Source organism: Thunnus albacares, chromosome 18, assembly GCF_914725855.1.
Source record: "Thunnus albacares chromosome 18, fThuAlb1.1, whole genome shotgun sequence".
In the NCBI taxonomy this organism is placed as follows: domain Eukaryota; kingdom Metazoa; phylum Chordata; class Actinopteri; order Scombriformes; family Scombridae; genus Thunnus; species Thunnus albacares.
In genome coordinates this window covers 7,306,120-7,321,484 of record NC_058123.1, presented here as the reverse complement: position 1 = coordinate 7,321,484, position 15,365 = coordinate 7,306,120, and the positions used below count along the sequence as shown (strand labels likewise).

Here is a 15,365-nt window from a genome sequence, read left to right as displayed (position 1 = left end):
TATTTGGCTATTTGTTTATGGAGAAAAAACATTCACAATCACACTTTATTATGGTCTTATGATACATAAAACAGGGGAACATAACAGCCATCATGGTTTCATTGAATTTCATAGAATTGTATTGAATGTGATGAATGCATTTTTGAATGGCGATTTTTGAATTTGAATAAATATTTAACCTTTAACACTCTCTATGTGTATAAATGTGTATCAGCTACACACAAATAAAGTTCAAATATTCCCATTTTTTATATTTTTTAGGTAATTTCAGCAAATGTCATAAAATGTCAGGCTAAAAGAATCCTGTTTATGTGTTTTCACTGCTCTGTACAAATGACCTGAACAGTATGTAAGGGTTAGGAAACTGATTCCACAAGCATCCTCTGCAAACCCATAGCGAATCTCATTAATGTCTCATTATGTGTAGAGTTTAATGCACATATTTAATGCATACTGATGGAAATTGCAACAATAAAAAGGCAATTATGAATCATTATACGTGTTTCCGCCTACTGGGTCAGTAGAGATGCACAACTCTGTTTTGTATGGTAATTCCAGAATAATATTCTTTTCATGACGTTCCCCTCTCACTGGATGAGGGGTACTTCACTATAAAACTACAAACAACGGAGAAGCAAATGTGTCAATACAGCAAAGTATTCCTGTGGCAAAAGGGAAGCAAAGCATAAGGAGGAAGTATCCCCCCCCCCCCCCCCCTCCCTCCCCACCACACTCCTTCTTCTTTTTTTTTTCTTTTCAGTTTTGGTTAAATAGGCGTTGGTGGGTGATGCATTTCACAAGTTCATCTTATGTTAGTGAGCATTACGTGGTTACCCATGTGAGAATTCTCAGCTTGCTCACAAAAGTGAAAGAATCAGAGGTGGGGAGGGGGAGGGAGGGGGGGGATAAAAAGCTGCCAGTCTGAGAGCCCTACACTCTAAAGTTAGCCATTATTAAAACCTTGAAAACACTGCATAGATTAATGGTTTAAGGGGCCCAATCCACGCAGAGTGAATTCTTTAAGAAGTAGGTCCCACTGTTATAACATGAAAGGAACACTCCGCCAATGTACCTGGAGCTTTAATTCAGCGTCTGATAGCCTATAGAGTGCTTCACTCCCCCGAGCAAAAAAACACTTCTGACGGATTCTGTAAGAGAGGAGAGAGAAACATTATTTTGACTCTACATTTTTAAAACAAATGTTACAAATCCTTCAATGAGCCTGCAGTGTTTTGCTGATAAACGTCCGCGTGTTTATTCATGTGGGATAATTGTGTTCACATTGCTGTTTGTATCCGTGAAATTCTGTGATGTTTATGCTTCTTTATAAATACATACATATAAATATCATCCAACTTTAGGCGAGATTTTTAAATTTGCAATATTTTTCTAGCATCATGAGGTTGTTGACCTATTTTCAGTCTGTTTTGGAATGCTGTGGCACAGTAGGTGGTCCGAGAGCACTTCACACTTTGGAAATTACCATATTAAAGGCTGAGGAGGGCTGACAGTTTGGACCTCAAATAATGTTACTTCAAGGAAGGATATGTCAACAGAAAAGTGCATATCTAATGAATTATTCAAGTAACCTACTTATACATTTCAAGAATGGTTATTTAAAATGAAAATGATCAGTATTTCTATGAGGAACAAAAGCAACAAAACTGATCATGTGAAAACAGAGTGCTTGTAAACCGGAACATGGAGAAAAAAGTCTCCAGGATGATATATCTAATTAGAATCAGATGATATGTCCGACAAAATGCATATTTTTCATCTGTAAAATTGCACATATAATTGTAATATACATGCTGACGAATTTTACTGATTGAGCCTTTTGATGCTGACCAGATGAAAGCTTTCACATCGCAAGTTTACTGTAAAGAAAGCAGTAAAAAAAAAACTGCTTTCGAAATCCCTGCTGGCGCCGTCACAGTATACATGTTAAGCTTAAGATCACATTTCCTCTCACAATTTTTGCTGAAAAGCACAATTATGACCACAAAATATTCTTAGCATAAACAAATCCAGTGTGTCAAATTACCCAATATTGAAGAATGTGGTATAGGAAGAGAGCAGTAAGTCATGCATGGATTCTGGTTTGCAATGAAAGCTTCTTAGCTTTGCATAAAATATGCAAACAATTTCTGAGAAAGAATAGAATATAAAAAGTGGGTCAAACTATTCTAATGAATGCTGGATGTGCAGTCTAAAGAGAGATATTTAATAAGATTATGCAGCATTGAAATATTTAGAAATAATTCTTAAGTAGAGGATATGTGAAAATATAAACAATTCATATGCTGAAAGGCCTTTATGTCCCATAAAAAGTAAATACAAAGTTCAGGACTTCACCAAAACACAAGTGCTAAATTTATACTTGCATCTATGCACTGTTAGTGAGGAAATACACTTAATGAATAGCTTTCGGTTTGAAGAATAACCACTTTTTTTCATTTTTTAACTCACCGAGTGTTGGCACACCTTGTTTGTGCAATATTCTACTGTGCAAACAAGCCAGACAAAGTTATGGGAAGTATGGTGTGCTTTTGTTTTATGTCTCACTTTTTAAATGTCAGTTAGAAAATATTAATAAAGTCCAAACCATTCGCTGGTCTGTGTGGGTACAGAGATGCTACCAGAGGTGTCGTTTGGGTATCTGCAGGACAGCAGATGGGTCACCAGAGCCTGACTATTTAATCACAGGGGCGAAGTGTGGTGCTGGCAGAGTGGGGATTATATGGTCTGGTGGTTTAAATATTAATTTCCATCACCTGCAGCAGAAATATAAATCCTGTTTATAATATTCAGTGGCTATCTACTGGACACCGTTTGGTCTGGAATTGAGAGGGAGAAAAAACTCCTTTCTCCTGAAAATGGAGTAAAGATAGAAAGAAATACTGTCAAAAGTTAACACATTTAACTCAGTTGTGGTTGAGTAAACTGTGAGGTTACTGGCAGCCAAAAAAGTGTGACATGTGTGCAGTTTATTGCAAAAAAAAAAAAATGTTACGAAGAGAGTCAAATGCGCATTGTGTTGAAGTTTCATAATTCACTCCTGATGTTCCTTTAGTCACTGTTGATTTCACCACCACAAATTCTCATTTTTTCTAGACTTCTTCCTCTTTTCAAAGTGGTGATGGCCACTGATGCCTGTGTCACTGTGGAACACGTAAAGGGGCCTACCCTTGTACAAAGCTGCTTACAGCCTCTTTTAGCACAGCCGGGACAGTAGGGTTTATACTTGATAGGGGATTTCTGCAAGCCAGCCCTCTTTTCCTACCATAATTAGGCCACCCACATTCACAGTCATGCGCCACAAATGGTGACTCTTTAGATTTTGGGACCTTCCACACAGAGAACTTGTAATGATTTATAGGAGAAAAAAAAGTTACATGTATAGACTGAATAAATAACCTGAAACATGGTTATGTGCTGTCCTAATTGTCACAGAAAACGTAGTTCTTGTGTTTTTCCTGCTGGGTTATGTTATGGACGTTATTCTATTTCACACATCATTTAATGTACAAGCCATACTTTATAGTTTCAGAATAGTGTGGAAGTAGAAAACAAAGAAATTAGGAATACCCCACAATAGTTTATGTTCTTCATGATATACAATAGTCTCTGGAGTATTGGTCCATCTTTTGGCGCATAGTGGAAGCTGATATCTTTACTGTGCCTTCAATATTTTGGATGATAATTCTGTAAATATAATCCCTGACATATATAAACACAGATGCTGTTACCAAAAACCAAAAGGAACTTAGTTACCATAAGAATTGCATGTTGAAGTTATGTAACTTCCATAGATGTTTCGTATTGCGTGCAGGAATACATGAACGAGGAGTGTCCGCCACTGGACAGAAGCTGATTGGTCCGATTATGTGATGGTTTTGATTGACAGCGAAATTGACCAATCAGCGGCCGACCTTTGTCTTGCCCCTTGTTGGCCGCAGAGGAGACATTCAAGGCAGCATTTGTTCGGGACGATGAGACCGTGCCGTTATGTCGACAGGCAGTGACAGTTTGTACAGCTCGTTATACCGGATTTAAACCCAAGCAGAGGATTTTTTTTGTGTGTGTTTTAACCGTGCTGGTAAATGACCTGTTTAGGGTTGCGTTTTATTGATAACACGCCGCAAGTCAGACTTTTATCCAAGTGGAAGCGTTCAATGTGGATCCATGCAGACTCGGTATGTAACGTTGCTGCTGTCCAAGTTGGCTAACGAGCTAGCAAATGTTTACACTACTCTGTTAAAAAAGTGATTATTTAAGAAACTACTTTTTAGTTACTTACATTTTCTGTAAGACAGCTAGGTCAAACTTAAGTTACTCTTTATTACTCTTGCGTTAACTTGCATGTCTTTTTTTCTCCTGTGCTGTTCCTTTCTGCTCTTGATTGTTTGCTTTTGTTTATATAACTTAACGCACAATTGCAACTTCTAAGTAAACTTATTGAAATGGCTTTCCGCAGACAGCTAATTAACTCTAATTTGACTTAATGCTAGTCGTTAAGGTTAGTAAGCTGGCGTTAGCTGGCTGACTTAAGTTAGCTAACTGTTAACCAGTCTGCTCCCTGGACATTTTTTTTTCCAGGCACTGTAACTTTAGACTCCCTAAAAGTTTAGTTTGCAACCATCAAACGTTTTCCAAATCCACAGGTTTCCAGCCCTTTTTGCTAACACACCATGGAGGCTACTATATTAGTTATATAATACTAACAGCGCTGTGAATTTAAGCTGTCACGCTAAATGCTAATGTTAGCAACCATATGTTGGCTGACCAGCACTGAAATTAACCCAGAATGCCAGGAACTGGTTAAAGGACGGTTTCACAGTTTTTTCCCACAAAAAGTCTGTCTTTAAGCAACAGTTAGGTGCCTAAAATGAACACTGAAGTAGGTTTTTTCTTGCCATAATCATTCCTCCTGTTCATACTGACCATTAGAAGATCCCTTCATAATGCATTTACAATGTAAGTGATGGAGGGGCCAAAATCCACAGCCCTCCTCCTGTGCAAAAATGTGTTTAAAAATTTATCTGAGCTCTCTCAATGTTACAGTCTTTTTAGTGTCAGAGTCCCTCTTTTCTGTGACTGTATTTCCACTGAAGCTTAACAGGGAAACACTGTCCGAGGAAACACAAAAAGGGATTTTTTTATGCTAAAAAGACTGTGAATGTGGTAGATGACTAACTCAGACTGCTGAAGCATCATATAAGCTCAGTAAAGTAAAGTACCCAGTTGGAAAGAGTTTAATTTAGGGAAATAGTGCAGTGGTGCTTTACACTAGTGTATTATGAAAATTAGAAGATAGATATTTTAATAAGGTGAACATACAGCTTAAGTTAATGTTACAGTTAATGAAAAACATTGCAAATTTATCTTCATTAAAGAAAATGTGATTTGCTGCAAACTTGGCATGTGGCTTGGAATTATAAAATAAGTATAAACTGTTAGTATGAAGTGTTTAAATATTAATAGATATTAAGTGCCATCAGTGATACTGTGCAGTGTTTTCTGTGATGTACATAGCTGAGTCTAAGCACGCAGTATTAATTCGCTTGGGCTTCAGCTCAGTATTCTTACTGTTGGTGTAAATTCTGCCTTTATCGTAAAAATCTACATTGGTTTTTCTGTTGATTTTATACAATCTTTTTTTGTAAACTTAGTCTGTTCACATCTGAGCATTAAATGCGATATATATATATATATATATATATGCTGTAACTGTCTTATGCAACGTGTTGCAAATGGTCTCCACTCTCATCTTGCAGGTCTGGATAGCATTCTCAAGATCACAGCTGTAGGCCATTTACTGATGGGTACATATTGTGAGGCAACACACCAAGAGAAGTGCAAATCATTCAGAAGAGACAGGAACTGTGAAAGAATGAAGACAAGCTAGATATTGTTTCCGAAGAACGGCCGCAGACTGTTGTTGTTGTTTTGGAATCGTACACATACAAATATTTCAACTAGCAAATGTGTACCTGGACTGAACACATAGTCAGAAAAACCTGAAAAGTAACTTTGCTGGTTGAACTACCATCAAGCCCCAGCAGTTCATCTTCAAAAAGAACATCTTGACACAAAGTGATCAGTATGAGTGCTGAAGGATATCAATACAGGGCGCTTTATGACTACAAGAAGGAGAGGGAGGAGGACATTGATCTGCGTGTGGGGGATATACTGTTGGTAAGCAAAGGGGCACTGGTGGCCCTTGGGTACACTGATGGGCTGGAACAGAGGCCAGATGAGATTGGCTGGCTGCCCGGCTTCAACGAAACCACTCAGGAAAAAGGGGACTTCCCTGGGACGTATGTCGAGTACATTGGAAAGAAATGGATCTCTCCCCCCACGCCCAAGCCACGGCCCCTCAGACCCTTACCTGTAGCTCCAGGCTCCTTCAAGGCGGAGACAGACTCGGACTCGGAGCAAGGTGAGTTCAACACCGGACCACAGAACTGTATAACAGGTATTTTCATTATCAATTTACCAACTCCATGTCTTGTATAGTCTATAAAACGTCTGAAAATGGTGAAAAAAGCCCCTAGAGCCCATGATTATGTTATTAGATGTCTTGTTTTGACCAACCAATAGTTCAAGAAATAAAATATTTTCAGTTAACTGTCATAAAAGAGCTTGAAAACTAGAAAATATTAAGGTTTGAGAAGCTGAAACCAATGAATTTTTGGCTTTTTTGCTTAAGAAATGACTTCATAATCGATCCCAGTCGACTTGCTGAGTGACGCTAACTTGTTAACACCCGCGTTTGAGTAAAACAACACATTAGTGTGTATTTACGTCACTAGAAGATTAAAATATTATTTGTCAAGGTTCAGTTGTTATTACAGGACTTAACTATGACATTTTGGTCATACTGCACGTGTAGATGATCTCTGACGTCGGATGCGAATGAGTTTTTTAGCCGATGACTAATAATTGTTTTATAAACATGCAGCAACCCACAGATTCTGGATTCCGGTTAGTAAAGTGTGAGAGAGATGCTGATTTTGCAAAACAGTTGCAGTCTTTGATAACAAGTGGCCCTGCTCAGTGCTATACAGCTGCACTGAATGTCAACCAATCCCAGTCCCAGAGGACAATGGTGCTGGCGTGTATCCAGGCTATAGTACACCAGAGCATCTCGTACCAGCCATATGTTACCAGTGGATATCATCTGTTTTGTTTTTTTTTTCCCCCTACAAAGCCGCATCTTAGGGGAATATAATTCCCTTATCAGTGTGGAGAAAGATGATTAGATCACTTTATACTGGTGATTAACTCAAATTACTTCTTCTCCAGTAGCCAATGGGGAACAGCTAAGCTAGCTCCACCAAAACTGGAAAAAAAAAACAAAAAAAACACGCCCTCCTACATTTTCAAAGCTGTATCTTGTTTACATGTTGTTTGTTTGTTTGCTAGCAAGCTGGAAGTCGCCATTTTCGAGTCACTTGAGCTTTATTCATGATAAAGTTGCAACAGTTTGCAAACTTGGCAACCCGGTAAAAATGCTGCATGCAGTTACTGCATCCTAAAAGTTAGAGAAACACTTATCACTCGAAATACATTACTCCTCCTAAAACCACTTTGATCTATTTGCATACATATTAAACAAGAGTTAACGTGTAAATAAAACAACTTTGGAGCTATTTTTTGCACTTTTGACAAAGGTAGGTGAGCTGTGTTCATGTCACATTGTGCAAAACAAAAAGACTAAACACAGTTGATCAGTCTGTTTTAGATACAAAGATAAGAAGTCTCTTATCTTGCTCTGTGTAAGAGTTGGACGGTTCCTGTAATGCAAATAAGATAACCCAGTTTAAGTGTTTTATGTAACATCTATAAGCAGTTTGAGTATTTCCCTGCTGCAGATACAGCTGCATTATTGACTAAGTGATGTAAAGACTGTGTTTCTCTCTATTAGTGATTTCAATCTAGTTCTGTGAAGCTCGACCTGGTTGCACATGAAAAATACCCTTTGAAATCCGGATCAGCATTACTGAGACCACAGCTCAGAACTGCAATTAAAAACTCGCATCTTTTTAAAGACACTGTGGTTTGCATGAAATGTGCGCCTAATGCTTTCTGCTCACCTAAAGAGCAGCTGTAGTTGCCAGGTTTCTAGTTTCTGCCCTTTTGTGGTACGATTGTGAAATTCTTTGCTGTGGTTTCGCAGAGGGTGAATGAGGAGCTGTATGAAGGGGGCATGTGTTGAATGGGCTGTGTCGTGGTTGAGTGGCAGCGCCGAGCCTGGAGCGAGTGTGAATGTTGCACCAGGAGAAGAAAAGTCTCTGTGTCCGGGGGCCGTTAAGAGACACAGAGAGGGAGGGAGAGAAGGGGCCCTGAGGTTGCGGGTAAAGGGAGAGAAAGCCTCAGTGCTAGCTAAAAGGTTGGTGCAAGGGATGGTGTGCAAAAGGATCAGGACTAGAGCGGAGTTGTGGGCTTGGCAGAGGGGCTAAAGCAGGGGTGGAGGAGTGGTGGTGGTGGTGGTGGGTGGGGGGTGGGGGGTGGGGAGAGGGGGGTGGGGAGAGGGGGGATTGGGCCCTGCATGCTCAAGGGGGCTTTGAAGAGGGGCTGAGGGCTCTGTGATTGAGGCAGGGCTCTTGTTGCTCCCAGAGTGTTTGTGATTTATTGCCCACCACCAAGGGATCTCACTCCCTTCCTCCTACTCCTCAGCTTTTTTTTTTTTTCTTCCTCCTCTCTTTTTTTTTTTTTTTTAATGTTTTGATAGTTCTACAGTCAGCTCTGGTAGGGGGAAAGAGGTGGAGAATGGAGGCTTGGAAAAGGGGCCTCTCCTTTCTGAGCCACAGGGGTTTACATGAGTGCAGCAGATGTGGAGAGGGTAAGAGAAAGAGAAGAGGGCCGGGCTGGGAAACTATTCTGCCTCATTCCAGCTCTCAGCCTTTTTTTTTTTTTTTTTTTTTTTTAAACATTAAAGTGTTGCTCCTTTTCTGGGCCTCTCAGTTGAGAGAATATACATGTGCTCGGGCCCGCCAAGAAAAAGGAACTCGAAGATTGAAGCAGATAGAGCGAAGCGCCTTGCAGTTCATATTAGGGCTCCATTTTTTTTTTATTTTATACAGAAATGAAGAATTGATATGAAAGTGAAATTCTTCAGCTTCACCTTTTTTAAAGCACTATTTTTTTTTCACATTGATGCGCAACAAAGATAACGTGCCTTTGTTTCATCAAAGACGGAAAATAATAGTTTTTAAAGTGCATTTCATCCTCACAAATGTAGTTTTCTCCAATTTTCAACCATTTAAGGAAGTAATACAGTATATTTTAGTGTGCGTTGAGCAGGCACGTCCATAAAGTTTGAGAGTATATTGTCTAATATCAGTGAAGCTCAACGACCTTGTTTGTATATGAAGATAACCGAGTCGATGGCCGCTAACGGTTAAATGTAAACCCAAGCGTTCTGACTCCTCCATGTTTACTGTTCTCTGTGTGTATAATTGCTCTTTTATCTCCCCAACAGCCAGTCTGAGCGAGCATTCTTCCAAACGTCGGAGATAAAAGTGTGAATAACTGGTCGTTACTCTACATGCTCTCACAAGGTTCAGTCTACATGCAGCGTCTTGTTTAAGGAAATATTTGATGCCGTCACGCTATCTTCGCTTTTCTCGTCTGAGGCTTATCAGCATGTTTTTCCTGTAACTTCACCAGTACGTCGCATTACATTATTAATGCAAAAGTGACATGTCAAAAAATAATCCCCCCCAAAAAAATCACAGTATTTAAATGTTAAATATGTCTCGAGTGCATTTCTAAAGCATTTTTTTTGTGTGGGTTTTAAAACCAGTAATGGTTTTATCATGTATTTGCACAATAGACCACACTATATGTGGAACATGTGGGCTGAAGTAGTTGACTTTCTGCGTATGTAAGATAGACATTTTGAAAGAGACTACTGGAGAGGAAGAGAGCAGGCTATACAAAGGAGACAGTTGCAGTGAGAGAGAGAGAGAGAGAAAGAGTACTGTGCATAGCTGGAGATTGAGATAATGTAGCTCTCCTTCTCTGGGCCTCTTTAGTACTCAGGCTGACATCTGCTGTATTGAACACTCTTTCTGTCAGTGTTGTTGATTTTTCTCTGCTAATCACTTCTCCCTTTACATTCGGTATGGCAACTTTGGTTTTGGTTTCAATTTCCTATACCTTTTTTTTTTTTTTTTTTTTTTTTTTTTTTGGCCATAAAGGACAATAACAGGTTACTAAATCCATCCGAGTGGACGGCAGAAACGAACAAAGCAGAAGTTTTATAACATGATAATTTGCTCTGATGGTCGGTGGTTCTTCTGTAGAGCTAAAGGCAGCTGGGGCCAGGAATGTGTTGGCGCTTCTTTGGTGGAGGGGTGCGCACAGACTGCATGGTAGACTGATTTGTAGCTTTGTGATGAATCAGTATTGTGCTAAGTGCTGATTGCAGTAACTTGGTGCACAATGCAGCCGGACAATAAATGGTTGCACGCTGAATAGGACCCCGGCGATTGCTGTTTTACACTGTCATTGTTATCAGTGTACATCCTGCTGGCGCGAGGCTAATTTGACTAATTTAAGTGTATTTGGCTTAGTAGATTATTATTACTAGATCTAGAAGTTCTGCCGTGGTTAAAACCCCACGTCTGTCACATTTGTTTAGTTCGACGGATAAATATTTAGCATGTAATGTCGCCGGCGTCAGTCGGGGGTGGGGAGAGTTGCAGCGGAAAATCCACTGCCCCCATACGTCAGACTCAAGCTGGATTTAAATATATTTTTGGCTCGTCATTGTTTACAACGTTGCACCATATCTACAGAGGAGAATGTCATCATTTTCCTTATCATCAAAGTTTCCGAAACACATGTGAAATTTTAGGTCAGGTTCCTTATTGGTTGTGTGACAGTGTTAGCAACTTTTCCATACTCCCTCCCTCTTTTATAAGCCTAGCAACAGCATGTAAAAAGACAAAATTTACCTTTATTTTATGTGTTGGGGTCATGTTGTTTAGCCAAATGCAGGAAGTTGCTGCAACAAGGGCCGACACTAAAGATTGTTTAATTGTTGATTACTCAACGCATTACTGTCTTGATGAATTGTTCATCTGTAAAATGTCAGAAAACTGTGAAAAATGGCCTTCATACTATCCTGAAAACTGTTTCTTTTCTCCTCCCAGCTGTCCAAAACCCAAAGAGATTTAGGTAACCATCATTTAAGACAATGGAAAGGAGCAAATCCTCATAACGGAGAAACTGGATCCAGAGAATGTTTGACATTTTTGCTTTTCAATTAAGGAAAAATTACAGATTTCTTTTCTCTAATAAGTTTTTAATTGTTTCAGCAGAACTTTTGCACACCTGCAGATAGACGGTTGCGTCGGAGAGAAGACTGCGGGCCGTCAATAATCGAAACAAAGAACTCCCGCACGGCGTCTCCTGTGCTTGCAATTAGAGGAGATTTATTGGAAACAACGTTTCGGTACACAGACCTTCATCAGGTTATTTCCAAAATAACAACGTTTTGGTACACAGACCTTCATCAGGTTATTTTGGAAATAACCTGATGAAGGTCTGTGTACCGAAACGTTGTTCCCAATAAATCTCCCTTAATTACAAGCACAGAAGACAAATGTGCGGGAGTTCTTTGTTCGATAATTGTTTCAGCTCTGAAACTCTCCCATCTCACGGGTTCATTATGGAAAAACCAACTTCAAAGAAAAATATGGTTTAAAAATATCCAAATGTTAATTCAGACCAACTCCTAACTTTGGTTAAAACCGAACGCTAAGCTGCTTCGACCGACTGTCACTTAGATCTTACTGTGTAAAATGAGAAAATTGTGACTATAATAGAATAAAGAATATCAGAACTACGGACCTCCAATTATAACTGATGCAGTCATGCCAGTTTTTAGAATATGCTGCGGTTCAGTAGTGTGACAGAGAGAGAGAGAGAGAGAGGGCTCAATAAAATCAACTTCTTCACTATACTGCATTAGTGCATAAATCCAGTAAGACTGAAGAAGAATTGTGTGCATGAAGGCGTGCATACTGTAACTGTTTCATTACTTGATTGTGTTCAGAGTCTGAAGTCTGAATTGGCAAATCTTCTTTACTGGAGTCCGAGCATGTCTGCTAGCAGGATTAAGAGAGAGAGAGAGAGAGATAGAGAGAGAGAGACAGGCAGGCTGATAAACTTGAAGAAGTGGTGCAATAAGACAGAAGTGAGATTAGAGAGAAGCACCAAGTCAAGGGGAACAGAAAAGGTATTTCAAATATGTGATATATTAAGAGGAAGGGAGGGAGGAGAGGGAGGGAGACAAGGTGGACTGGCTAGTGTAGCTAGGTGCCGTGTAAGCCTCGTGCGGAGGTGTGGCATTACATAATACTGTGAACAAGATAGATCATAGGCTCCTTTTTAAAAGCCAGGGTTTTCCCTAGGTGTCTGCAGGGCTTAGGTGTTATGGTTGCAGCAGGGTGGGGGTAGTTAAGTTGAGGGGTGTTGGGTTCCTCCAACCAAGAATAAGGACTATTATCGTCGCAATATTTATTAAAAAAAAAGCACAGGTTGTAGTTTTTCACAGTACACTCAGACATTAGCAAGAAGTAGAGTGAAATATATAAGCTTACAGACGAAGTAAGCCCGAAGTTATCCTTCATATTTTTGTGAGTGCTTGCACTGTGTGCCATTAAAAAAGTAATAATCATAAAATAACACTGGTGAAACAATGCTGCAAGTGAAGGGGTTTGAACTGCTCGTCCTCCTGTAGTCAGGGTGAGGCCGTTAGCCGAGCTGTAAGGATGGGTGTCGCTTAGATTTTAATCTGTATCTTATCTATACTCTTATGGGTTCTCTATCATTACTAAAGAATTGTTTTACTCTATTATAGAACAGGATTAGAATTAATTAATATTTTTAAATATAACTAAATATTGTTTCTAGAGCAGCAACGGTAATGTTTAGCTCAGAAAGTCACTATATACTGTAAACTCAATATCTCACTAGAAGAAATTAAAATTTTGGTGAAATAAATAATATTACTGAGTGAAGTTTAAGAAAGAATCAAGAACGCAGACATCAGTCAGTATCAGTCCTTCGTCCCTCTGCTGCTGATGTGATTCACTGCCTGCAGGTACCGCTGGTAGAGGGAGGACGGGCCGGTTTGACTCAGTTAAGTTTACGAGAATTTGCCAACTTTTAAGATTTGTGGCAACTAAGCTAAACAGGCTACATACAGACAGCTTTTGTTTTAGCTTGTTTGTAACAATTCGCTATTAGCTTAACTAGCGCGCTGTGGTTGTGCAAAAAGTATCAGGAAACTGCAGGCAAAGTAGATGAATGCATGTACTTTCCTGCATGTTTATGCCTGTTGAAGAGGCGGTTTGATAAATTACTTTTATTAGCTTTTTACTTGGAAAGCTTTTATTGCACTTACAGTAACGATTGGAGTTGTCATTAACAGGAATACAACATTATCTTCACTTCACCTGGCCGCTCTGAGTGTGTGTGTGTGCATGCATGTGTGTGTGTGTGTGTGTGAGGAGGAGCTGAGCCCCGCCCTCGGTGAAACACAGACAGCAGAGGACAGAAGCAGCGGGACCAGAAATGACAGCAAAAACGCGGCAGAGACTGTGAAAAAACGCTGAGGCGCTGCATCTCAGTCTTTATAATGGCAGGGAAAACCCTGAAAGCTTCAGTTATTTTCAACCAAGTACTTATTTTCCTAGTTTTGGCCAAAATACTCATCAGTTATGTTCAAAAATAGGCTCAATTACTTCACTTTAAAGTGTCCCTGCTTCTGATACCTCTCAGTGTGCATGGTTGCTAGGCCAAGGAAACTCAAAGAGCAGTTATAGCACACCCTTTCAGCGAAGCTAAAACTCACATTGCAGTTACTCTTCTCCAAAAACAAAACCCAACTGTAGTCATATCTCTAGAAGTGCCTTATCATGATGACATCTCTTTGGTACAACTTCAAAGTGTTCATGCATAACTCATCAGAGCTCTAATGTGCAAAATCATTTTTGTTTTTAGGATGTTTGTTTCACAGGATTTTACAAGATTTATTTAGCAGTTTTCACTGATGGTTATGATTTTTAATACCTTGGACGTCTCGCTAAAGTGGATTCACTGCTCTGTTTATTTGTGCTGACACACAGTTCAGTTAGGGCATGCAGTTTATCAGGGCATGTGTAAATTATTATTTTCTTTATTGATCACTGTTCTTTTTTTATTCAATTAATCGTTCTGTCTAAAAATATCACAAAACGGTGAATAATTATAACAGCTTAAGGAGATGTTTTATGCAACCAACAGTCCAAAACCCAAATATACTAAGTTTACAATGATATAAAATACAGAAAAGCTGCACCACCACCAAAAAAAAATACTTAAATGACTTATAACTATTAGTTCTGGGCACTTGGGAAATATTGGACCCTGCAAAACCTTTCCTACATATTCTTTTTAATTTAGTGAATCCAAGGTAAATTCAGTGGGTCACCACTGCATCAGAGTATCAATTAAGACCATAATACTTACATAATACTTAATTTTCAGGTAATTAGAACTTTGACAACAGGATATAAGCCTGTGTTACTGCAGTTTGACTGAAACTGTGTGGAAAGGAGATATTTTAGGAAACTTGGGCTGTTTGTATAGATGTGACCCTATAAATTAAAAGGGATATCAGACTCGACAAAGTGACAAAACTGAGAAAATAAGGTACAGGTTGAAAATAGGTGATATCATCCTTTTAACAATATATCCAATATTGAACACAGTATGTTTTATTCTAAGTACACACATCTGTCAGTCTTTCCTCAGGGATCCAAGCTGACAGACAATATTTCTATTAGGGCTTCACATTTGTGCCTCAGCCACTTGTCTCTCTAAAGATTTTCATTTTAATTTAATGTAAAGAGGCTGTAACATATGTGAGAGTGCTGCTGTGCAAAGGGAACACACGTGTACAGAACAATGCTAAATAATCCTCAAGTAATAATTACTTATATGCTTATTTTACCATATATGTTTTGGTATGTGAAGTGAGTACTTATTTGCATAAAAATTGCACTCAAGGACATTGTGGTAATTTGAATTATGTTTGGAGATTCACTGATGGGCTGCTCTTCATAGGGTTAATTGTCAAGCTGTAGCAACAGGCTCCTCATTGGCTGTTGCTTAGCTTTTGCACTGCATATTCCTCCCTGCAGGAGGAGACATTGCCTGCCCTTTTTCACTCCTAAGGTTTGAAGCTGTATTAATCATTTGGTTATAGTGCAAGCATGTGAAAGTATGTTTCTCTTGCAAATGTATTAATGAAAATGCTCTGCTTTTTTTGTATGCTTTTAATGCTGAATGTCTGAATAATGCTT

At 39.1% G+C, this 15,365-nt stretch overlaps 1 protein-coding gene across 2 annotated transcripts in view; it reads left to right on the top strand.

The window, feature by feature from the left end:
• The first annotated feature begins 3,954 nt into the window (after positions 1-3,954).
• pik3r1 (phosphoinositide-3-kinase, regulatory subunit 1 (alpha)) overlaps positions 3,955-15,365 on the top strand; it is a 30,014-nt gene continuing 18,603 nt past the window's right edge. The window contains exons 1-2 of one of the 2 annotated variants that reach the window (XM_044333081.1): positions 3,955-4,196; positions 5,778-6,442. In XM_044333081.1, coding sequence (XP_044189016.1) covers positions 6,106-6,442 — 337 coding nt within the window. In that variant the 5' untranslated portion in view covers positions 3,955-4,196; positions 5,778-6,105. Of the gene's footprint in view, positions 4,197-5,777; positions 6,479-15,365 lie in introns of both variants that reach the window. The other variant, XM_044333080.1, reaches the window with a different exon arrangement.